Source organism: Emiliania huxleyi (genome assembly GCF_000372725.1).
Source record: "Emiliania huxleyi CCMP1516 unplaced genomic scaffold EMIHUscaffold_1, whole genome shotgun sequence".
Classification (NCBI taxonomy): Eukaryota; Haptophyta; order Isochrysidales; family Noelaerhabdaceae; genus Emiliania; species Emiliania huxleyi.
In genome coordinates, this window is record NW_005202428.1 from 2,257,059 (window position 1) to 2,279,853 (window position 22,795).

The 22,795-nt window shown below is 64.9% G+C and overlaps 6 protein-coding genes across 6 annotated transcripts; 3 read left to right on the forward strand and 3 right to left on the reverse strand.

Moving 5' to 3' along the window:
* Positions 1–666: 666 nt before the first annotated feature.
* Positions 667–2,497, reverse strand: EMIHUDRAFT_194627 (hypothetical protein; the record flags this gene model as incomplete). The annotated part of the gene is made up of 4 exons (XM_005794352.1): positions 667–723; positions 996–1,062; positions 1,851–1,996; positions 2,126–2,497. The coding sequence occupies 4 exons, from the start codon at positions 2,495–2,497 to the stop codon at positions 667–669; spliced, it is 642 nt and encodes a 213-aa protein (XP_005794409.1).
* A 4,272-nt stretch (positions 2,498–6,769) lies between these two features.
* On the reverse strand, positions 6,770–7,075 carry EMIHUDRAFT_58514 (hypothetical protein; the record flags this gene model as incomplete). The annotated part of the gene is made up of 1 exon (XM_005794353.1): positions 6,770–7,075. A coding segment is annotated over one exon (306 nt), but the record flags the coding sequence as incomplete, so codon positions are not given.
* A 1,653-nt stretch (positions 7,076–8,728) lies between these two features.
* Positions 8,729–10,519, forward strand: GPA1 (GPA1, alpha subunit of a heterotrimeric G-protein). The gene is made up of 5 exons (XM_005794354.1): positions 8,729–9,378; positions 9,461–9,563; positions 9,713–9,772; positions 9,877–10,109; positions 10,243–10,519. Exons 1-5 carry the CDS (start codon positions 8,756–8,758, stop codon positions 10,316–10,318), a joined length of 1,095 nt encoding a protein of 364 aa, XP_005794411.1. The 5' UTR covers positions 8,729–8,755; the 3' UTR covers positions 10,319–10,519.
* Positions 10,520–14,582: 4,063 nt separating this feature from the next.
* Positions 14,583–15,224, reverse strand: EMIHUDRAFT_194633 (hypothetical protein; the record flags this gene model as incomplete). The annotated part of the gene is made up of 1 exon (XM_005794355.1): positions 14,583–15,224. The coding sequence occupies one exon, from the start codon at positions 15,222–15,224 to the stop codon at positions 14,583–14,585; it is 642 nt and encodes a 213-aa protein (XP_005794412.1).
* An 852-nt stretch (positions 15,225–16,076) lies between these two features.
* Positions 16,077–17,667, forward strand: EMIHUDRAFT_95172 (hypothetical protein; the record flags this gene model as incomplete). Its single annotated transcript, XM_005794356.1, has 3 exons — positions 16,077–16,779; positions 17,152–17,211; positions 17,315–17,667. The coding sequence occupies 3 exons, from the start codon at positions 16,077–16,079 to the stop codon at positions 17,665–17,667; spliced, it is 1,116 nt and encodes a 371-aa protein (XP_005794413.1).
* Positions 17,668–21,553: 3,886 nt separating this feature from the next.
* On the forward strand, positions 21,554–22,733 carry EMIHUDRAFT_447535 (hypothetical protein; the record flags this gene model as incomplete). Its single annotated transcript, XM_005794357.1, has 3 exons — positions 21,554–21,654; positions 21,813–21,962; positions 22,122–22,733. The coding sequence occupies exons 1-3, from the start codon at positions 21,586–21,588 to the stop codon at positions 22,731–22,733; spliced, it is 831 nt and encodes a 276-aa protein (XP_005794414.1). The 5' UTR covers positions 21,554–21,585.
* Between the last annotated feature and the right edge of the window lie 62 nt (positions 22,734–22,795).

The window sequence follows — 22,795 nt, forward strand, 5'->3', positions numbered from 1 at the left end:
GACGGAGCACGGAGCCTCGCCGGCAGCACCAGCAGAGCCGCCCGAGGGCGAGGTGAGTAGCGCCATGAACAGCGTTGAAATCCACGACCGAGAAGTGGGTTCTCTATCCGCAGTGGTCTGCTCACATGCACATGAACCTTAGAGAGATATGTGCGGCCTCGTCGGCGGGGCGCTTTCAGCTCGTTTTGGCTTCGCGAGACCTTTTCGTCGTTTTTGGTGAAATTCAAATTGGTGCTAAGCGTCTAGCGACAGTATTTACGGCGCTTAAAGTCGCGGGACCGAAGTGTAGAGGTTATTTACATTATCTGGAGCGAAGACCAACACCGCATCCGCAACCCTCGTGTCGACGTGCAGAGCTAGTGAGAGAGGCGGGCTCAAGCGCCCAACGCCCCGTGGCCCCACGATCGCACCGGCTGCACACAGAGACTAAAGACACACGGGGCTTCTGAAAGGCTGTGACCTGTGTGTGGCAAAGGCTCACCCCATTGTTATCATGGTCCGACTCCCGAATCGCCCTCCCCGGTGCTCGTCCCCGATGTGCACCCCGGGCCCGCGTCTGCGGCGGGCGCGGAGGCCCCCCGTGCGCCGACACACACGCGCAAGTTTGGGACGGCAGTGGCACGACAGCTGCCATCCCACCCATTGTTATGCCCCGCCGGCACGTCGTCACTCGCCGTCGGCGCCGCGCAATCTGCGGCACGTGGCATAGACATGCTCGTACACCTGCGTGGCAGCGGGAGGGGCAGGGGTCGAGAGCAGCGAGGGGTGTGTCTGGATGGCGGAGGGGAGGCGTGGGGCGGTGCCGGGGCCGAGGGGTGAGGGGGCGGCGGCGTGAGGGGCGGTCTCTCGCCACAGCGCTGGCAGCGCTCTTTGGCACCAGCAGTTTGATCTCGGCTACATATCGGTTGGGTCTCGGCGATTTCGGCAGATCTGGCCGAGGTCTCGGCGTGATCTCGGCTACGTCTCGCCAAGAAGCCGATGGCGCTCATCGGCACCGCGCGGCACATCTTGAGCCCGAAGCCAGAGTACATCGCGGCGACGCCCCCCTCGCGCCAGAGCTGCCTGAGGGGAGACGCCGCCGTGGACGCGTAAAGGGCGTGTGGGCGGCGAGGCGGCCCTCGCGCGAGCTCGCTGCCGCGTCGCCGCGAGGAAGCCTTCGGACGAGGAGCTCGCCTGGACGGCGCGTGTGGCGGCGATGCCCGCGTGTGTCGACAGGCGAGGAGGTGCGTCGGGGCGTTGGCAAGGAGGAGGACGTGACTGGTGCGGGTGGTTGTGTGTGCGAAGCTTGGAAGAGCTGCACGGCGGTGTGAAGGGGGGGTGAGGGGGCGACGGCCGCCACGCCTGCGTCGGGCGGCGGCAAACGACCCTCGTCTGCGCTGGCTGGGAGACGAGGGGGGGGAGGGGGGAGAGGAGGGGGGAGAGGAGGGGGGAGAGGAGGGGGGAGAGGAGTGGGTAGAAGGGAGTGGGTAGAAGTTCGGAAGTCCGCCTGGCAGCGCGTCTTGACGATGTCGAAGGGGTAGCCGACGGCCCACGCCGCCACCTACAGGACACGTCGCGGACGTGTCGCGGACGTGTCCAGGACACTGCCCAGGCCGCCCCAACGCGTCCACCGCCGCGCTTGCGCCGGCGGCGAGCTGCCGGCCGGTGCTGAGGGGCGGGTCTGGTGCCTGCGGGTCTGGTGCCTGGGCGGCGCGGGGAGGCGAGCAGGAGTCGAAAGGGGGTGGAGGCGACGGGGAAGGAGGGGTGGGAGGGGAGGGAGGCGTGGCAGGTGTCGGGGAGGTGTCTGGGAGGCGCCGCGCCTCGGCAGAGGCGGCTATCGGTCGCGGCGGCGCGAGCGCCGTCTTTGCAACCTGAGGGCGAGAGGAGGTGGGAGCCGGTGTCGGCGCGCCAGGCTTGGCGCGAGGGCCTGGGCTGGCGTTGCTGGATTCGCCACCTCATACGATGCGAACCAAACGCCGTGCGGCACCACGTCGCGCGCGATGGTGGCAGCGAGGCCCTGAGACAGGAGCGGCGGCAGCGTGTGCGAGTGGCCCGCCGCCGCGAGTTCTTTGACCAGCGCGCCCGCAGCGGCGAGGCCCCGCCCGCCGCCACCGCCGCCGCCTGGCTCTGCGAGCTGTAGTCTGACCTTGATGAGCTCGACGGGCGAGGCGAGGAAGGACTGGGCGAAGCCGCCGACGCAGCCTCCGATGAAGACGGGCAACAGCGAGTTTGGCGTCTCGTCTCCGGTCTCGGAGAAGCGCTTGCCCGAGCCGTACCCAACAAAGATGAGGGCGTTGTTGAACGGCGTGCCCAGCAGGAGCGGTCCGACCCCGCGCCAGGCCGCGCCGAGCGAGGCACCGTCAAGCCGCATGAGCGAGCGGAGGGACGCCAGGGTGGGTCCTGGCTGGTGCGTCGTCGCCTGCATCCGCGTGACAGCCATGTCAAATGGCTGCGTCGCGAGCGTGGCCACCGCGCCAGAGACCCAGCCGGCGACGAAGTCGTCGACGTTGTCGGCCATCGTTGTGCGACCACACACACCGGCGCTGATAGTCTGCGGATGGCGGGGGGGGGCGGGGGGTGCAAGAAAACGAATAGGAATGTACAGAACGGCGGAACTCACAACTCATCAGAACCTCACAGCCCTCGCCGCGAATCTGAACCATCCATCCACTCGGTTCAGGCCCGGGCAAGACGTGCCGCAGGGCCGTCCAGCGTGGCTGGGAGGGTCCCAGAAGCGGTCCGAGCCGGGCGCCGATAGATTCAGGGACATGCCGGCCCCAGGCGAGTCGCCGATGGCACTCACGCTCAACGTCCGCAAAGAGCGCCAAGTTCTTTGAGGTGCAGCACGCGTTCCAGCAGCAAGGCGCAATCTACAAGCTCTTTCAAGGTGGCATGATGGAGCTCTGCTGTTCGGGATGCCTCGCGCTACAGGCACGGACACCCCTGCCCCTGACGCTCCCCTCGTGCACGTGCGCATTGTGCTCTGAATGCTGCTCATGGCGTGCCTCCGTACCTCGCAGGGGCTCGAGCGCAGGCGCAAAACAAGTACCAGAGCAGTGAAAACCCCGCTCACGAGCAGGGATTCCGCGGGTACACCATTATGAACGGAGCGGGGTACGGTCAACCTCAGTCCTTTTGCGCACGTGGGAAGGCTGGCGCAATGCGTGCACTCTGAACTCATGGCGCTCAGGGAAAGGACAGGACTCTCACAATCTGCCACCCTCACAACCTGATCGAGCCGGCTGGCCGGAGATGGTGGTCATCACTTAGATGCCTGGAAATGCCGTCCAGGACGGTGCAGGCCGCGCTGCTCGTGCGGCTCCACAAACACCACCACGTCTGTGCCTGAGCTGAAGAGCGCTGCGCTCACAGTGCGCACCAGGCACTTAGAGTTTTGGCGTGCTCGAGACTCGAGAGCTCGACACTGCTCTAGGAGTACAGGACAACTGCAATGATTGTGCTGAAAGTGATAAGAGTGCCGACATGTGTGCCGAGAGAGAAGGCAAGCAAACGAGAATGTGATGGGGGGTCAGTCGGGAGCGTCGCCACATGTGAAGGTTGAGGTTTTCAGCAAAATTATAACGTCATACATGCGTAAGGGCTGCCTCACACGTCCAAGACGGCAGCCAGTCCGCTGTCCCCATCCGAGCAAGCTGTCGGGCATTTGCGCCGTGCGAGAAGCTGCCATTGGAAAGAGGAGAGAGGGATTGCGGAGGATGTGCTGGTTATGCGTAGTGTAGTTGACGACCGATGCTTCTTCTCCTCGATCCACCGCCGCACGGCACCTTCAGCAGCTGCTTCTTCCCACGGGTCGTGCCAGATCTCATCTTCCGTCAGCGCGCGCATTGTGCCGCCCGCTGCAAGCCACCCGCATGCGTCCGGTGTGAGTGAGTCTCGCAGACTCGCATGCCGAGTGTCCTGAGCAGTGCAGGTCTCTCCTCCTCCGGGCCGTCAGCGTCGCGGCCATTCCCGGTCCCGCGGCCGGCACTGAGGGCCGATTGCGGCCGGATGGGAGTTACGAGAACGGAGTGCTGATGAGTTGTGAGAGCTGCGTTGGTTCTGCGCGAGGGCACTCTGGGACGCAAGCACGAACTCGCACGTCGCCGATGAAAGTGCGAAGCCGCTGTCGCCTTTCATCGTCCACGACAACGCCCCAAGTCCCAAGAAGCGGCCATATAGACCACGGGCCACACACCGCGCACACGCATCGTCGACACCACACACCCGTGCGCTAGCTCGATGCGCTAGCTCGTGACCAGCAGTAGTGTGCGCATGTGTGTGGTGAACGCAAGTAGAGGGTCTAGCTCGGCAGCGGCCCATGACGGGAGCGCCGCGCAGCCGCAGGCCGCGGTCACACGCATAAGGAGGTTGCCACCAAGTCGTCAGCGCGAGCGCGCCGACGACACGACGTGGAGGGGCGGGAGGCCGGAGGAGCTCGACGCGGATCGACGGGCCATGCAGCTACGCCCACCCGCCCTAGGTCAGCAGCGGGGCGACACTGCTCAAAGGAGCTTGAGCAACCGCTCCGCCTGCTGGATGTACCCTCCTTCCGGCTCGAGGCCGAGGGCCGCGTGGGAGGCTCGCAGTACATCGGCGATGGAGCCCGAGGGCACTCCGACCAGATGTTGTATGCGTTGAACTTTGTCGGGGAGCGTCTCGTCGTTCGGGGAAACAGGCGGTGCCGGAGGCTGCTGTTGCGGCGAGGCCTCGGCTAGGTCTATGGCAAGCACGGCTGCGGGGTCCGAAGACCAAACGTCTCCCTGCGTCCAGGGAGTATGGCCCCAGCGCAGCTGCTCCACCTCGGTCGGGCTGGGGGTGCCCGAGGACGACGAGCCCCCCCTCCTTGTGGGCCAGCAAAGCGGCTCGATCGTGTGCGGGCTCACCGTCCCTGGAGGGGGCCCCCGCGGAGTGGGCCAACACAAGGGCGGCGGCAGCCCCACGGGGGGCGGCGGCGAAGGCGGCGGCGGCAGCACCTCGCGCGGCCTCGCAGGCACCGGCACATTCCGCAGCGCATCCTCGATCGCCGCGACGATCCGCGCCCGCTCACCCTCCTCGCGCGCCGCGCGCTCTTCCTCTGCAGATGGAGCTGGCGCGGCGGGAGGCGCGGGGAGTGGCGCGGCCAGAGATGCAGTGGGCGGGGCGGCCGGCGGGGCAGCGACGGGAGCGGCGACAGGGGCGGCGACAGGAGCGGCAACAGGAGCGGATGATGGGGCGGGGGCAGGAGGAGATGAGCGGCGTCTCTCGCGCTCGACCGAGGCCGCCGCCGCCGCCTCCTTGCGAGCCGCGCGCTCTGCCGCCGCCGCTGTCTCCGCTTTGACCCTCTCCGCCCTCCTTGCCGTCCTCTCCGCCTCGGCGGCCGCCTCTCGGCGCGCCGCCCGCTCCGCAGCCGCCCGCTCCGCCTCAATCCGCTGACGCTCCGCCGCTGCTCTCTCAGCCTCGCGCGCCCGCTCACGAGAGAGCGCCAACGCCCTCTCTGCGCTCAGCTCTTCCGACTCGTCATCCTCCGAATCCATGGCGTCGGAGGCGGTGCCGCCCGCCTCGACCTGGTCCGAGAGAGAGCTGGCGCTACTCACCGCCGGCTCGGCCGGCTTGGCCTCTCGCGCCTGCCCTCGCTTCTTCGTGCCCGACCTCTGCCGCTGCTTGTCTCGCTTGGCCTTGTCCTTGCTCTTCTTGGGCGCCTAATATGAGAGTCGGGCAGGCAGTTAGCGAGACAGCCGAGTGTAGCCAGCGATTCTGGCTGCGCTTGCTGCGCAATCGGGGCATACTACGGACCGGCGCTCCCCGCCCAGTGACAGGCGGGCTCTCGGTTGTGCAGCGTTCTAGGAAACGGCGCCTTGCTCTTCTCCTCGTCCACTAGTGCGAGCAGCTCCTTCGCTGCCGCCTCGGCCGCCTCCTCTGCCGCCGCAAGCCGCCGTTGCTTTGCCGTGGCATCCTCCTCCGGAGCGGCACTCGCACCGCCGCTCGTAGTCTTACGCTTCAGGTAGAGCAGAGCTGCCGACGCCGCCCTCTGCGCGCCATCGTCATCACATCGTTGAAGCGCCTGGAGCGGGGGCAGCGCACCGGCTCTGGCCACCTCCAGGCGCACCGCCGGCTCCTTCGACATGCTGAGGACCATCTTTGCGGCCTGCTTCTTTGTCAGGTGGCTCCCACTCTTCAGGAGGTGGACGAGCGGCGAGATGGCGCCCGCGTCTGCGAGAGCCACCGCGTTGGAAGTCACCTCGCTCGCGGCGCTGTCGTCGGCGAGGTGGCGCAGGAGGAACTTGGCCTCCTTCTTACCATCCTCGCTTCCGTCCTCGAGGAGGCCCACAAGCGGCGGCAGGGCTCCCGCCTTGGCCACCGCCACCGCATTCGCTGCGTTGTCCGCGACGAGGTTGCCCAAAGCAAACGCGGCCCATTCCTTTCCAACCTCGCTACCGTCGCTCATCAGGGCCACGAGCGGGGCCATGGCGCCAGCCGCGGCGACGGCCGCCTGGTTGGTGCGGCTGCGGTAGGTTATGTTGCCCAGCGTCACCGCGGCCTCTTCCTTGCACTTCTCGCTCCCGCCGCTGAACAGGCGCACGATCGGTGTGATAGCGCCGACCGCAGCAATCGCAACCTCGTTAGCCACTGCACTGTCCGAGGAGATATTGCCCAGCGTCACAGCCGCCCACTCCTTGTCGGTCTCGCTGCCGTCGGTCAGCCTCGCTGTCAGCTGCGCGACGAGCGGCTCGATCGCGCCCGCCGCGGCGAGGGACGCGTTGGCCGCAGAGTGGTGGACAGCCACGGTGCCGAGCGCCTTGGCAGCAAAACCCTTGCCCGCCTCGGTGCCGTTGACCAGCAGCGCAGTGAGCGGCACGATCGCACCGGCCTCAACGATAGCGGCCGCATTCTCGGAGTCGCCGGCCGCGAGGAAGGCCAGCGTCTTAGCTGCGTCCTCCTTCGCTTCCTGGCTCTCGCTGCCGAGCAGTTCGAGCAAGGGAGCGATCGCGCCAGCCTCGACGATGGACTCGACATAGTCGTCGTGAAACGCGATCCCGCTGAGCGTGCGTGCAGCGTGCACCTTTCCGTCTTCGCTTTCGCTGCCGAGCAGAGCCACCAGCGGGCCGACCGCCCCCGCCTCCGCAATGTCTACGCACGTGTCGTCATGCTCCGAGGCCAGGTTGGCTAGCACGCCCGCCGCCTTTGCCGCAGGGTTAGGGGGGGAGGGCGGGTTTTCGTTAGCAACCGCAAGGAGAGCGGCCGTGAGAGCGGCGTCGAGCATCGCAGTGGAGTGACATGCAGCGCGTGCAGACAAAGGCAGTTGTGGAGTGCGAGGCTGCAGGGAGGAGTCTGGCAGGGAGGCGGCTGCGGCGAGGCGCGCCCACCTTTGCTGCACTCACGGCATCTCCCCGCTCGAGCTGCGCGACGAGGAACCAGAGCAGCTGGGTCTCGATGGCCTTCGCGGCCAGGAACGGGTTTGACCCATCCGCGCCCTCCAGCTGCGTCATGAGGCCCTCGAGCTGCGCCACGAGCCCAAGGAGCGCCTCACTCATCCCCGCGCGGGCAACCTAGCGCGGCGGGGGGTGGGCAGTGCACGGTGGCGTGGGCAGCCGGTGCGAAGCACTGCTAGACGGGCCGCGGCGGCGGCGGGCGGGCAGCACGAGGAGAGTGGCGGCAGCAATCTTGTTGCAGGGCATTCGGTCATGCTCGTGGGAGGGCGTCAGCGGCGGCTGCGGTCCACCTGGCGCGGCTCGACATCCAGAAGCGCCTCGCCCATGAGGGAGGAGTTGCGGTTGGCCTTCTGGACGATGTGGAGCTGCTGCCGGATCGAAGCGCACGCCTCAGCGTTGAGTGGGACGATTGACTTGTGATCTGAGGACGACCCTTCCAACGCTCCGTCGGCAATTGACAGCACGGGGGTCATGGGGCAGGGATTCACTTCCAGTACTTCGCTCATGGCGATCGCCGCTCGGTCACAAACCAGGGCTAGCTTATGGCACCCGCGCGTCCCGGCGGGCGCGGCGCGACACTTCCTTTAGGGCCGCGAGAGCGCGATCCGGGCGGGCGTGTTCTGAACCTCCAAAGTTAGTTTTTCGCGAGAGTAAAAGCCCTCGCCTACCGTCCGGGGTCCGGGAATGTGCAAACGCGTTGCGTGTAGTGAATGAAAATGAGCAGGCACACGCTATGGGGTCCCTGGAAGCGATGTACGTTCGATATGTGCGCCTGCTCCATCCATCCAGCGCGACGACCGACCGACAGACGAACGACGGGGTGTCATCGTCACGGACTCAAAACAAACAACTGCACGTCTCGCGCGCGCGTGAACAGGGCTCCAGGCCCCAAATTACGTGTGAGTGTTAGAGTTGTTTGGTAAAAAATCTCTCTCTCGGACTCACGGTCCCGTCCTGTTGACGCACGAGACCTCGACCTGAGAGAGAGATGTGTTTGTCGACCTGCACGCCCGGAAGAGCCTCGGGCGGGGCCGCAGCCCGCAGGGGACTCAGATGTCCGGCCAGCAGCCGGCTCTATAAAGCCTAGCCTCTAGCCTTTTCTTCATTGGGGCATCCACCCTCCACCCTCCGTCCCTCCCGCCTTCCCGCCCGACGACCTCCAAAGCCCGTAGCCCGAGTGTGACCCGGCTAGCCACATCGGCAGGGAGGCTGCAGGACCAAGAAAGAGAAACTCGCGCGAGAGCAGATTGCTGGTACCTGGTAATAAGAAATCGCTAAACAAGAGCAAGAGGCGCCCAGCTGAAGCGTCTCTCACGCTCGACATTTTGCCAGCGGCTTACGCATCCCTCTGGAAAGCTTGCGCTCGAATGGGCTGCACTGAGTCCAAGCCGGAGTCCACCGACCCCGCTGAGCGCTCGGGGCGCGCCACCGCCCAGCCGAGTGGCGGCGCACGGTCCACAAAGCGGTCGACCAAGCAGGAGAGCGACAAAGAGGCGAAGACGGTCAAGCTGCTGGTCCTCGGCGCCGGCGAGAGCGGCAAGTCGACGCTTCTCAAGCAAATGAAGGTTCTGCACAAGGGTGGCTACTCGGAGGGCGAGCGCGCCGACTTTGCAAAGGTGGTCCACTCCAACGCGATCCTCTCGGCGCGTTCCGTCTTCGAGGGCTTTGAGAGACTCGGGATCGCGATGCCCGAGGAGCTGGCGCGCGAGCAGACGGCCTTCGAGTCGGACCCAGCGAGCGGAGACGAGCACCTCACGCCGCAGCTCGGCGAGATCATCGCTCGCTTGTGGGCGCACCCGGCCGCGCGGAAGGTGTTTGAGCGGAGGGCAGAGTACCAGCTTAGCGACTCAGCGGAGTACTACTTCGACAACGTCGACCGGATGGCAGCCGACGGGTACGTGCCGACCGAGCTCGACGTGCTGCGCTCTCGCATCCGCACGACCGGCATCGTGCGGACAGACTTCCGTCTGCACGGCAACGACTTTGCCATGTGCGCTCGCCACCAGCCCCGGGCCGCCATCCCGATGCGCGCACGCCCCGGGCGCGGTCCGAAACGTCTTGGTGCGTGCCAGGTACGACATGGGCGGCCAGCGCAACGAGCGCCGAAAGTGGATCCACACCTTTGAGGGCGTCAACGCCATCATCTTCGTCGCTGCGCTCTCCGAGTTTGACCAGGTCTCCCTCCTCCCTCCTTCCCTCCCTCCTTCCCCTCCCGCCCCTCCCCTCCCAGGCAGTCTCACTGCCTCCTCGCCTCCTTGCTCTCACGCTCTCCCTCCCCCCACCGACGCTCTCATCCTCACCCACCTTTCCCGCCCTCCCTTCAGGTCCTCTTCGAGGATGAGTCGCAGAACCGGATGCAGGAGAGCATCAACCTCTTCGAGCAGGCACGCGCCCCACCCTTTTGGCACACTCCGTCCCACCGATGCCGATCCCTGTTCGCAACACACTCTCCCACCATTTCTCCACGCTTGCCGGCCGTCGCCCGCAGATTGTCAACTCCAAGTGGTTCGACAACACCGCGGTGATCCTCTTCCTCAACAAGCGCGACCTGTTCGAGGAGAAGCTGAAGCGCGTGCAGGTGGCGGACTACTTTGAGGACTTTGGCGACCGCGACAACGAGTTCGAGCCCGCCGCCGACTTCTTCCGCCAAAAGTTCCTCGCAAAGTGCAAGAACCAGAGCAAGACCATCTTCACGCACTACACCGTCGCGACCGACAAGAAGCATGTGGACCTAGATCCTCAACACAGACCCGTGATATAGCCGAGACGTAGCTCTCGCTCGTCCACACAGTGCGAGCCTCGCCCCTGGTGAGACATCCCGCCCCGGCACCAACATGAGCTCACCTTCACCCAGGAACGTGGACCTCGTCTTCAAGTCGGTGGTCTCGTCAATACTCGAAGACAACTTGAAGGCGTCGGGCCTCATGTGAGGCGGCAAAGACGCCGCGCCACGCCCAACCCCTGCCCCGCTGCTCCGTCGTCGCTTGCTTGCCGCCTCGAAGTCGCGCCCCAGGCTGTGCCCGCTTCCCTTTTGTGTTCAGTTACGTAGCGAGCGAGTATCAGATAGTGCTCGCATTTATGAGCTCCTATTAGTCGCACATCTTCCTAAGACTTTGGCTAAGAACACTCCACATCTCAGACCTCGAGTCGCACTTTACTCTCTACGTTTCCGGACAAGACTCAAGAACGTTAATGAGGGGCTGCGAGACGGCGCCTCGCGGGGGTGTGCGCTACCATCCGTTGCGCGTTGGACGTTGCTCGTTTGGGGCAGCGTCTCGTCAACATTTCTCATATGCGCGAACGAGGAGAATCGGCGTAGGAATCCCGGCAGGCATCCGTTGTTGGAGGCCTGCTCAAAGGGTGCCAAGGTGGTCGCGAGATGGCATGCGAGTTTCACGAGGGCTTCGCGCGTGAGAGCAAGATAGATAAGGGAGTTTAGATTACAGCGCTCGGATACTCCACGTCACGTGCTCAACGGGGCATCGGGCCCACATCGGGCGCGCGTTTGCTCGGACAAAAGACGAACAAAAACAACTCAAAAGACGAGGCTCCAGCAAGGCCAAGGGGCGAGTGGTGAGGGTCGAAACCGTTTTTCTTATTGCAATAGGCGAACTTGTCGCAACTTCGCAACACCAACCACGCCCGCAGTCTGCGTCTGCGTTTCCCCTACTACCGCCGGCACGATCCGCGAGCACCACCGCACGCCGCAAGTCGGTTCCCTTTCCGCTTTGCAGATAATGCCGAATCACCCGGCCTCGCCCAGGACGACCCACCAACCACGAGGCTCGCAGAGGCGATGGTCCCGGATACAGTCCATGGGTGACGCTGACCTTTGGCTGGCTCCTCCGAACCTCTCAGCACCCAATGCGTATCGAGAATACCTCAGCTCAACGTGCGGGCTCAACGCAGCTGGCAACTGGCAACCCGAGGACACCATGAAGTGCTGGAGACACAACACATGCCCCCCGGAGGTGCTGTCTCGCATTCTGTCCACGCCTGCTGCGGCCTTTTCCTCGTGCTCCGCGCAGCTTCGTGCGCATGGGTGCCTCGCCGTGCCAGAGCAGGCGCGGTGTGGCGACGCACCTCTGCCACAACACTCGCACACGCAGCGGCCGCCGCTCACATGCCACCCCAACAACGCAGTTGGTGAGCGCGGTTGACTCGAACGGCCTTGGTACGCAATACTCACACTTTCGTGCGACGTATCGGCTCCTCTGCAGCTGGCTGGCGCCCCGTGACGGTGTCGTTGCACAGGTGGCGCACGGATCGAGCCAAAAGCCCATTTCCACGCACCCTCCGACCCCGTAGGCTGCTCTTGTGCACCGTGCTTCACCGAATGCCGCCGCTCCGAGCTTTGCCCAGCAAGCTTCGACTCGGCCGCTGTCCCGCCACTGCCCAAAGTACCGGCTGGCTCATACGCCTATACATTCGTGCTGCGGCTGCCACCCGCACCATCGCCAGCAGGGGCCGTCCGACAATCCTCGCGAGAGCTGCTGCGCGCCGTCGTCTCGCTTGTCCAGACGGGTACGAAGCACAGCATCGTGCTGCTCTGCGACGGCCTCGCCGACGCGGAGCTGGCGCCCTTTCGGCAACTCGGCGTGCAGATTGCCCAACTGTCTCCGCTGCCCGAGGGCGTCAAGCGGGTGCAGAAGCGCGACTGCGCGTACGCCATCTCGGCTGTACCTCGGCCGACACCGGCTACGTCTCGGCTAGGCTCACAAGCGGAATGAGACGTACGCGAAGCTTGACGTGTGGGCGCTGACACAGGCGAGGAGGATATAACCACGCATCTGACTCTTGTGGGGTCCACTCACCCACCGCGCAATTTTCCTGCGCAGTACGACAAGGTCATCTCGCTCGACATGGACGTGATAGTGAGGAGAAACATCGATCACCTATTCGGCATCAGCACGCCCGCGGCGGCGATGGACGCAAAGTGGGCCTTCCTCGCGCTGAAATTTGCTCCGAAGCGAAGAAGCAATGGTTATTCGTGGGTCTATGCCGAGCCAGGAGGCCTTGACTCGGCGTCACGCAAGGTGTCCCTGAGAGAGAGATGCACTCCTCTCCAGCGTTGCGTGGCGACGGAACTGAGGGTCTTCCCCCGCCGATTCCGTGCAGGACCGGGTGCGGTACAACGCCTCTGTCAAGGTGGATCCCTCCCGGTTGCTGCCTCCCGCGCCTGTCTCTCCGCTGCCCTCACCGCCGTTGCCGCCGCCCCTGCCCTCACCGCCACCACCCCTGCCGCGAGGGGGTCTTCCCCTTCAACTCTGGTATCATCGTCCTCTCGCCGGACCGAGAAGTCCACCAGGCAGCGGGGCCCACGACCGCCCGCGCCGCGCTAGCCCGCAGCTTGCTTTGGCCCAGTCGCGCACCCGCACAATCGGGCGAAACCCCACCTCACCTTTGGCAGGCCATGCGCCGCGAGGCTGCTGCGACGAAATCGTACGATGGGGGCGACCAGGTTCTACTCTCCTCTGTGCCCATCCTTTCGTAACGGCACGGTACGCGCCCTCCGCCTGCCTCTAGGGGTTCCTAGCGGCTTTCTTCGCCTCTCGAAACCAGCCGTGGTACGAGCTCCCGAGGCGCTATCATCAAGCCTGGTGCGCGACACGCGCACGATCTCACACTCGCTTGCGCGCTCACACTCGCTTGCGCGCGACCTTGTCATGCCCACACACTTGCGCGCGCGACCTTGTCAGTGTGATATCGCGCGATATCACACTCGCAACCAACCACTCTCGTCGGAAGGTGCGTGCAACCCGACGAGGCTCGCAACGCCTACATCTGGTCGCCGTCGTAGCATGCGTTTCAAGAGTTCACAAAGAGAGCGACGCGGAGTGCACCATGTAGTGAATCCCCCTCCTCGAGGTCGCTCGCTCGGCGCCCAGTTCCGATAAGCGAGAGCAGTTGTGCTCGTGTCCGCTACACTACCCTGCCCTCTGGCTTAGGCACGTCTTTGGGCGCAGGCCGTACCTCAACATCGAGGGGCTGAACACTGCGGTGGACAGGGTGTTGCGTGGGGGAGAGGCCGGAATGGCTGTAGAGAGAACAAGGTGAGACGGCCGACGCCGTTGCCCGGGAGGTGGTTGCACCGTTCCTCTTTGCGCATGCCGTCTTCTCTAGGTCTAGAGCGCACCGCCCTTACCTCGAGGTACGTTATTTTCGGTGGTAGTTAAATAGGATAAAGCGAGATGCCTGTGGGATGACGATGAGTGGGACACACGCACTGGCACTCTCGCAGCAAGGTAGCACCATGTTCTCCAGCAACACACGCGACGCGATAAGCCGCACCGAAAAAAGAGTCAAGTACCGTGATCAAGTTCTCACCGACTCGCGCTGATCTTGCGAAAAGACGCCGACGCGCTCGAGCACCGTGGCTCCCCGCTGCGGGCGGAAGAGAAGGGGCGACGAGCCCTCCTCCTCCTCGCGGTCCGAGCTGCGCGAGCAATCGCCGTCGGTGTAATAGACTGTGGACGCCACCGCCACCAGAGCGGCGCCGGCGCCGGCGCGGGGAGCAATCTGCACCCGCAGCGCAACCTGCTCTCATGCCGCAGGCTGTGAGGTGGCGCTGCGGGGGGACCGCTGCGAGCGGCACGGGCGGGTGGCGCCGACGACAGGAGGCAAGCGAGGGCGATCGAGACGCCGACAGCGAAGGACTTGAGGAGGTTGTCTGTGTAGCTGGCGGGCGCGGAGCGGAGGACTGTCGGCAGCGCGGCTCAGAGACGGGGGCGGGGCGCGAGGCGCGGCGGCGGCGGCGGCGGCGGCGGCGGCGGGAGCACCGGAGGGCCATCGAGACGGCGACGCCCCCCACCGCGCCGAGGCAGACGATCGCGGTCGCCCAGGCGCCGAAGCCGACGAAGAGGGCTCCGGAGGCGAGGGAGGCGGCGTCGGTGGCGAGGAGGGCGGCGGCGGCGAGGGGGAGGGAGAAGAGGGACATGAGAATATTGCGCGCCCAGAGCGAGGCGGCGACCGAAGAGTCCTTGAGCAACAGCTCCATCAGCGTGCCTGCAGGCGCGGCACCGACGATAGCCCCGTCACTGACCCGACCGTCATCGCCATGCCACAGAAGGGTGGCTGGAGGTGGGAAGAGGAGGCGCACGTCTAGCCACACGCCTGTGAGCCTCGGCAGAGAGTGCGCGGCCACCCGCCGCACGCCCAGCCCAGCCCGGCAGGGAGGTGGCGGGGAGGAGGAGTCTAGGAGGTGTCTAGCCCCGCGCCTGCGAGGCCCGACAGCGCGCAGAGGGAGAAGAGGGCGAGCAGGCCGCGGGCGCGATCCACTCCGCCGTCGGCCCCGTCCGCAGCGCCGCTCGCCGCGCGGCTCGGCCGCTGCCAGGAGGGCGCGCTCGACTCGACCAGCATCAGCCCGGCGCTGAGCAGAGAGATGGCCGCCCACCGGACCTTGCCCAGCCGCTTGCCGAGCAGCCGCACGGCAAAGAGGGCGGCAAAGACAACCTTGGTCTGCGTGCCGACCGCGACCGTGACCGGGTCCAGGTGCGTCACCGCGACGTACCACAGATTGTTGTGCAGGCAGTAGCAGGCGGCCGGCAGCGCAAAGGCGGCGACAAAGGGCGGCCGGGCGCAAACTGTGCGCAGCTCGGCCTGCAGCGCGGCGCTCCCCGAGGAGTAGACGCCGCACGCGACGACCGCCAGCGCTTTGAGCACCTCTGTCAGCAGGACCGCGACCGAGCCCAAGTAGCGAGGACCGGGCAGCGCGCGGCTGTAGCAGGCGGCGACGATCAGAGTTGCGTTTTGCACGACGATGACGGCGAGGCAGCAGCGGCCGGCATGCCGCGAGTCCATCAGCGGAAGGCGCGAGTAGAGAGAAAGCCTAAGCATCTCTCTCTCGAGGTTCTCGAGGAGGACACACCTCTCCTTAAAATCCCTGTGTGGTGGCGGCGTGCCGTCCTCCCATCCCTCCCTTGGGTTGTCTGTTTTCTTTCTTTTCTTTCTTTTTTCTCGAGGTGGATATCCTTTGGCCGCGTTGGGTAGCGAGGATTACGCATCTCTCAAAACCGGAAAGAGAGAACATACGGTCCCGTACGAAAGTGTGAACAGGTTGGAGCAGCAGCTCCTGAGCACGGCGCCGCAGGCGCCTGTTGATAAGTCCAGGTGATAGCCCTGGATGGGCAATGCATACGCCTAGTTGGGCCTCAGATCGCCCGACCGCGTCCCGGTGCTCTGTGGTCGGATTTGTGACGCCGCCGCACCGCGCCGCGGCCGGGGGCCCTCCGGAGGCCGAGGATGGCCGTGTCCCGTGACGGACCGGGACGAGCTCTTGGAGGTTCAGTGTCAGTGTAATATTGTAGAGACCAATCATGTCCACAATATCTCTCAGTCTAGCTAAGCCTGGGAAGGCGATTCCGGGGCCGTACAGCAGCTTGATGGTGCTTCGCCGGCGTGCGTCCCGGAGCGGTCCCGGACGGGCGGTCCGTGGGAGGAAAACGAGGATCAGCGCCGACGGCGCTCTGATTCGACTTTTAACTTCAAACAAAGACAGTGGCACGCGCCGCAGCGCGGCGCGTGCGACTGTCAGGAGCGGATCCGTCAGTTAGTCGTGTTCACGCCGGCATCGTGATCCTCACAACCTGCCCAGACTTTAGGCCACAAGAGTTGGATCACCTCGTTGATCTCGCCACGCGTGTTCATCGCGCCACGTGTCGCGCTCCCGCCTCTGTGGCGCACACACACATGCAGCCCCACCCTCTGCCCGACGAGGCGGCCCTCTCGGCGCTCGCCCGACGCTGGGAGCCCGCGCTCTTCGCGGCCCGCACCGACGCGCCCTTCGACCCCGCCGGCCTCACGCCGTGCATCGGCACGCCCGCCGGCCGCCGCTGCGCGCCGGGGGCCTTTGTGCTCGGCGCGTGGCAGACTGGCACCAAGCACCTCGCGGCGCTGCTCAGGGCGTCGCACCCAGAAGCGCTCGTGCCGCTGGGCAACGGCGCGTGCTGGGGTCAGTGGAAGAACGACGAGGGCGGGCGGCGCTGGCTCGAGCGCGCCGTCCCCGCCTCGTTGGATCCGTCGGCTCAGCTCGCCGCGGCGCTCCACTGCCACGCGACGCTCCAGTTCTACCCGGACAGCGCGCACCGCTTCCACAAGTGGTGGGAGGAGTCGTACTGGCCGTGCAAGAAGCGCTGCACTGACGTGCCGGCGTGCGAGAAGACGTACTACGAGAAGGAGATGTGGACGTGCAAGGCGGCGGCGCTGCGCGCGCACGACGCCGCGGTGGACCTGCCCACCGTGCCGGCGGGCGGCGCCTTCAACTTCACCACGCCGTGGCTCCTCCGCTCCTTTTACGGCAGCCGGCCGCCGCGCCTGATCGCGCTGCTCCGCTCGCCGATTGACCGGCTCGTGCACGCCTTCTATGGCCACCCGCACTATGGCAAAAAGTACGGTGCCGCGTCCACCCCGCAGCTTTGGTGCGCTCAGCATGGCGGCACCGTCCCTGACTCGCGCTCGCGGGGACTCCAGGCGTCGGCGCGCGGCGGTTTGGCGAGTATGTGACCGAGCAGGTGGCCGGCTGGAGGGCGTGCGAGCGGCGCCACGGGCTGCGGCGCTGCGCGATCCACTTCGAGCAGCTCGGGCCCGAGCCCGCCGCCGTCTTTTTCCACGCAGGCCGCCGCCCCGCCCGCCCCCAACCCTCCGTGAGCCTGGAGCGCTGCTCGCCATCTGCAAAGCGTTGCTTGGACGGGGACACACGCCCCGGCCGGCGCCACCACGGCGTCGGTGACGCCCGCCCGCCGCCGCCGCTCCTCCCCTCCCACAGACCAGATCATCCGAGGCATGTACGCCCCTTTTGTCGAAGACTGGCTGCGAGCCATGGCCGGTGCGCCGCCGCCTGCCCCGCTCCGCCCTCCCCGCTCGCCGCGATCCCGATGACAGCCGCCGCCAGCCGCGCCCGTCCGCAACCAGTCCGGGCGCGCGGGCAGGCGCGCTGCTCTGCCTTCGGACCGAAGACCTGCTGGAGCCGGCGACGCGCCGCGCCGCGCTGCGCCGCGCGTGGAGGCACCTCGGGCTGGGCGTGGCCTCGGTGGACGCCACCGGCCTCGCAACGGCGGAGGCGAAGCTGCCGGCGACCCGCGAAGAGCTCGGCCGGCGGCGCGAGCCGACGGAGGCGCGCGAGCCGCTCCTCGCCGCGACGCGCGCAGAGCTTTGCGCGCTCTACGCGCCGCTCAACCGGCAGCTGAGAGACTTGCTCGCCGCCGACCGGACGAGCTGCGAGGGCGTGGGCTGCGACGGCTTTCTCTGGTCGCAGGATTGCACCGCCGCTGAGGGTGTGTAGGGGGGGGCGGGGGGGATAGGTCCGGCTGCCCTTCTCACGAATAGTGTTGGGTGCGCGTGCGCGTGACGTCTACCTTGATGTGTGTTTGTGATATTGTCATTGTGTTGCGTGCGGGGAGGCGGGATGCATATTGTGAGCCGACGTGCGGAGGAGAGAGAGGGCGTCGCGGCGCCGGTCAGAAGCCTCAAAACGCGTGGCTTTTCTTTCCTTTAACGCGCGCCTTCGCCCTGCATTGTGTCTTACAGAGAGAAAAGGGTGAAGCGGGTAAGGTAGCCCCACGGCTTAACAAACACGAGGCTCCACCGATTTTTTACACATTACATTCAGTGACACCTGACACTGCGTCAGGGGCGGGGAACCCGCAATTTGAGATGCTGAGGGCATTTTGAGTTGCAAAAAATCAATTTAGATTGCATTTTTCAATTCAGAATGCCGAGTTGACTTTTCGCATTTCAAGATGCACACCGCATTCCAAAGATGGTCCACGCATTCCAGGATGCGTCGACCATCCTGGAATGCGAACTGCATTCGTGAATGCGCTAGCATCTGGAGTTACCCCTTTGCATTCTAGGATGCTCCTTGCTATTTCAAGTTGCCTTCCTTAACCTGAGATGCCCAGCATTTTGGCCAATGCCGCATGTCGGCGGGGCATCGGGTAGGCTGCGGCTCGGCCTGCGCCTCGGCAGTCGTTGCCGCTGCGCAGCTGGATATGGTGGCGCACGTGGCGTGGCCTGTCGTTTGCATGTTTTGCGGTGGCAGCCCATAACCGCACGAATTGTGCATGGCCCTCAGCAATCCGTGTTCGATCGGCAACGCCCGTGCCGCTGCTCTGTGTCTCGTTAGAATAGGCAATGAAAAACGGCGCCCGCTCTCGTCGCATGTGCGCCGGTTGACATATCATGTATGTGGCTCTTTTATGGATAACAAGGAGTCTCGTTTTCAACTTTTTCTTCTTGTATATGAGCCCGCAGCCCGCGGCTTCCTCGCGCGTTTCGCGCTCCTTAACGGTCTCTCTCTCGCCAGCCCTCAACTGTTCAGTAGAATTTGCTGCAACTGGGCAGATTCATGTGGTATCATGCTGTCCTCATCAGGTGTCTGTGCCGCAGCGTAGGCGAGACTCTAATCTCTATGCCTCGGCACCCCATCGAGGCAGCTCGCGAGGTGAAGCTTGCCAGCAAGGGTATTGTTGCCTACACCAGCAGGCAAGGGAGCACTATGGTGTGAGCCTGCCAGCACTGGTGCGCAAGCCAGATCAGTACAGTCGTACCGGGCAGCAATGAAGCGCGTTAGGTGCCCGCGGCCGCGCCGGATGCAGTGCTAACGCGGCAAGCTTGGGCCGCATCAGCAGATGCGTGAGGCGGTGCGGAAACCGTTGTTTCAAGGCCACCTGGTAGGCTCACTCCTTCCCATCCCAGAGGTAGAGGGCAAGGAAGGTAGTCGATACCCTCGCCACAGATGGACATTTTCATTCAGTGTTATGTGCTACTTTCAGATACGTAGGAGGACTCTGCTGACGGGGTATTTTAAAGCCCAAGAAAGAAAGAAGCAGGATTGTAACGCCCTCCCCACGCACATTGTTTTCCGCACTTTCCGCATATTCCGCAACCGGAATAGTAAACGGCAATTTGGGCAATTGTCGGACTCTCCCATTCTGTAGCGTCAAAGCGCAGCTGCCTCGTGGCTCGTGGCGCATGGTGCATCCTGCCCGCTCCCCCGCAGCTACGCTGCTGGTGATTGATGTCGCACGCGCATGCCCACCCTCACGGCACCCACGCCATACCCGCGCGCTGACAACACATACCTGACATGCGCACTGCACCGACATCCAGCCAGGCTCCCGCGTCGACGTTGACGCTAACGAAGAGAGGCGCGTTGAGCCGGCGCAAGGAGCACGTCTCACTCACACCACCACTGACGGCCTCCCACTTCTCGGCCGCAGCTTTTCACAACGTGGTACCTTCGGCTCCTCGTCGCTAGCATCATCAGCGAGTACACCCTGCCTCTCGCCGTTTGCCCTGGCGAACGTGGCCGTGCTGATTGTCTACCGCCGCGTGGCTGTGCGAGATCTAGACGTGCACACCCCGCACGCCACTCGGCTGTGCTTGCGCAGCAGACGGCGTGGGCGGCTGCGCAGGCCCCTGGCCGCGGAGGAGGAGGCTGGCCCGTCTGGCGGTGTGCTGGCGGTTGGAAGTAAGAGGGAGAGCACAAACGGGTGTTCGCGATACAGAGGGAGAGAGAGGGAGAGAGGGAGAGGGAGAGGGAGAGGGAGAGGGAGAGAGGGAGAGAGGGAGAGGGAGAGGGAGAGGGAGAGGGAGAGGTAGAGGGAGAGGGAGAGGGAGAGAGAGAGGGAGAGAGAGACCGAGAGGGAGAGCGAGAGCGAGAGGACGAGAATAAATGAGAATAGTGGAAGTGAATGGGAGAGTGAGAGGAAAAAGGGGGGCGTAGGGTTGAAATGAAGAGGGAGAGGGAGAGGGAGAGGGAGAGGAGAGAGAGATGCAGAGGGAGAGGGAGAGGAGAGGAAGAGGGAGAGGGAGAAGAGGGAGAGGGAGAGGGAGAGTAAGAGAGAGAGGGAGAGGGAGAGAAAGAGGGAGAGAAAGAGGGAGAGTGAGAATAGAGAGAGTGAGTGGGAGAGTAAGAGGGAGAGGGAGAGGGAGAGGGAGAGGGAGAGGGAGAGCTCGCCCTCCACGCGGCGCACCATTGGGGGCGCTGCGGACTATTAGGCCTCGTCGCACATCGCGCGCATTCTGGATTGTCTTATTTATCTGAGATTAAAATATCCATTTGAAAATGCTTGCCACATCTCGGGGATGGCGACGCCAATTCAGCCATCCTGAGATGCAGCGCCCTCCGGCCAGCATCTCAGGATGTAATGGCTCAATCAGGGATGTCGTGGACATCTTTGGTTGCCTCAGGCATCCCAAGATGCATGAAGCAATTCAGGATGCGCGAAGCAATTCAGGATGCGCGCGCATCCTGAATTGCTTCATGCATCTTGGGATGCTCGAGGCAATCTCAATTAAAATGGAGATCGTATCGGGCAATTTGAGATGCCGGAGCATTTCAAATTGCGGGTTCCCCGCCCCTGACGCTGGGTGGCGCCCGCCGCCCGGAGGCGGAGCCCGGTGAGACACTGACATCCCCCCAAACGGAAAGAAAACAGACAGCACAAGTGCCACAACGCCAAACTAGGGATGGATGGGAGAGAAGGACAGAGTCCCCACCTTGCAGAGCAACGATCTTTTGTCATCTAGGAAGGACGATCAGGGGCACAAAGGGAACAACATTGCTAAAAATCTCTCTCAAAGGGAACGGAAGTGGGGAAGCGCGCATCGGCCATCGCGAGACACGGAGAGCGGGCTGCGGGGCTTGGCAGGGTTCACACCCACACGACAGGTCCAAGGGAGTCCACACCACCTCTCTCGTATAGGACAGATTGCACCCGGCGGCACGGGGGCAGAAGGCGCGCCCCCCCTCCTCCGATTGCGCTCTCCTAAGTAAGTTCTTATGCTCCTCTCTCTCCCCCTCTGCCTCTCTCTCCCTTAGGGACAGCGGCAGGCTCGCAGCTCAGTGCTCGACTGGCGATCGCTCTCTCTCCACTTAGAGCGACCTTCCTCTAGGTCTAGCTTGGCAGCCAGCCGTCCGCAGCACACACACTGTGTGGAGGCACACGCAGGGGCGGCGACATAGAGTCTTTCTCGGACCCAACGGTAATGCTGTCACCTTCGTGAGTACTCCTACAGATGGCGGAGTAGATTGTTGCCGCAGGAAATTCTTTTTGTTCCGACGAAGGTTCGCCAAAGGCGACCCTGCATCAGAGGCGGCGCAGCCCTGTCCTCGCCGCGCCCGACCCTCGGGAGGCGAGCCCCCGCCGGTCCGACCCCCGCAGGCGACAATCCCCCAAACGACACCCGCGGCGAGATGGTCCTCGCCGCCTACGGCAGCTCGCTCTCGCGCGCCAACACCGAGGAGAGCTCGCTCGACACCCTGGTGCGTCGGCAGCCCCTTTTCCCTTCCGCGTCTCCGCTTCCGCATCACAGCTCGCAGTCTGGCGCCGCGCCGCCACGCGCGCGCGCGCCATCCGCACGCGCCGCCACCCTGCTCTCCCGCTCTCTGCCCCTCCCAAGCCCGCGCACCTGCCGGCGCAGACAAAGACCACCATCCCGTACAAGGACCAGGAGCGCAAATGCTCCTCGTTCCCTCCGCCGCTGAAGGACATCCGCTTCACGATGGCCACGTACATCACACTGACGCAGCTGCTTGGCTTTGCGGGCATCTTCTTCGTGCCCTACTGCAAGGCGCGCGCCGCCCGCTCGAGATGAGCGCGCGGCTGCTGCGCACAGACAAGCTGCGCACAGACAAGCTGCGCACAGAGATGCGTCGCCCTTGCGGCGAGAGCGGCGCGGGCGGAGCGCACCGCGTCCCACGCCGCCGCCGCCGCCGCCGCGCCCGCGCAGGTCGCCACCATCTGGTGGGCCTTCATCCTCTGGCCAATCACCGGCTTTGGCATCACCGGCGGCGCGCACCGGCTGTGGGCGCACCGCAGCTACAAGGCGTCCTTCGCCTACCGCTTCGTCGTGATGCTGGTCAACTCGTGCGCCAACCAGGGCACCATTTTCCACTGGGCGCGCGACCACCGCACGCACCACTTCCACTCGGAGACGGTGGCCGACCCGCACGACGCGATCCGCGGGTTTTGGTTTGCGCACATGGGGTGGCTGTACCTCAAAAAGGACCCGCGCGTGGCGGAGGCGGGGCGCAAGGTCAATGTGGACGACCTGAAGGCGGACTGGCCCGTCATGTTCCAGCACCGCAACGACCCGTGGTGGAACTTTGTGTGGTGCTTCTTCATCCCGGGGTTTGTGGCGCAGCTCGCGTGGGGCGAGACCTTCTGGAACGGCTTCTTCGTGCCGGGCTGCCTGCGGTACGTGTGGGTGCTGCACTGCACGTGGATGGTCAACTCGGGCGCGCACCTGTGGGGCGGGCGGCCGTACGACCCGCAGAGCAACCCCGCGGAGAACAAGCTCGTCGCCATCCTCTCGATTGGCGAGGGCTGGCACAACTGGTGAGCGGCGGGCCCGCGCGCGCGAGCGAGCCCCGCGCCCGCGCTCCTCCTCGCCCCCGCGCGCTC

Bases quoted from the DNA above. Each gene is read 5' to 3' on its own strand.
- GPA1 (XM_005794354.1), top strand. From the start codon at position 8,756: ATGGGCTGCACTGAGTCCAAGCCGGAGTCCACCGACCCCGCTGAGCGC. The intron at 9,379-9,460 runs GTGCGCTCGCCA...GGTGCGTGCCAG, and splicing joins CACGGCAACGACTTTGCCAT to GTACGACATGGGCGGCCAGC. The intron at 10,110-10,242 runs GCATGTGGACCT...ACCTTCACCCAG, and splicing joins ACCGTCGCGACCGACAAGAA to GAACGTGGACCTCGTCTTCA.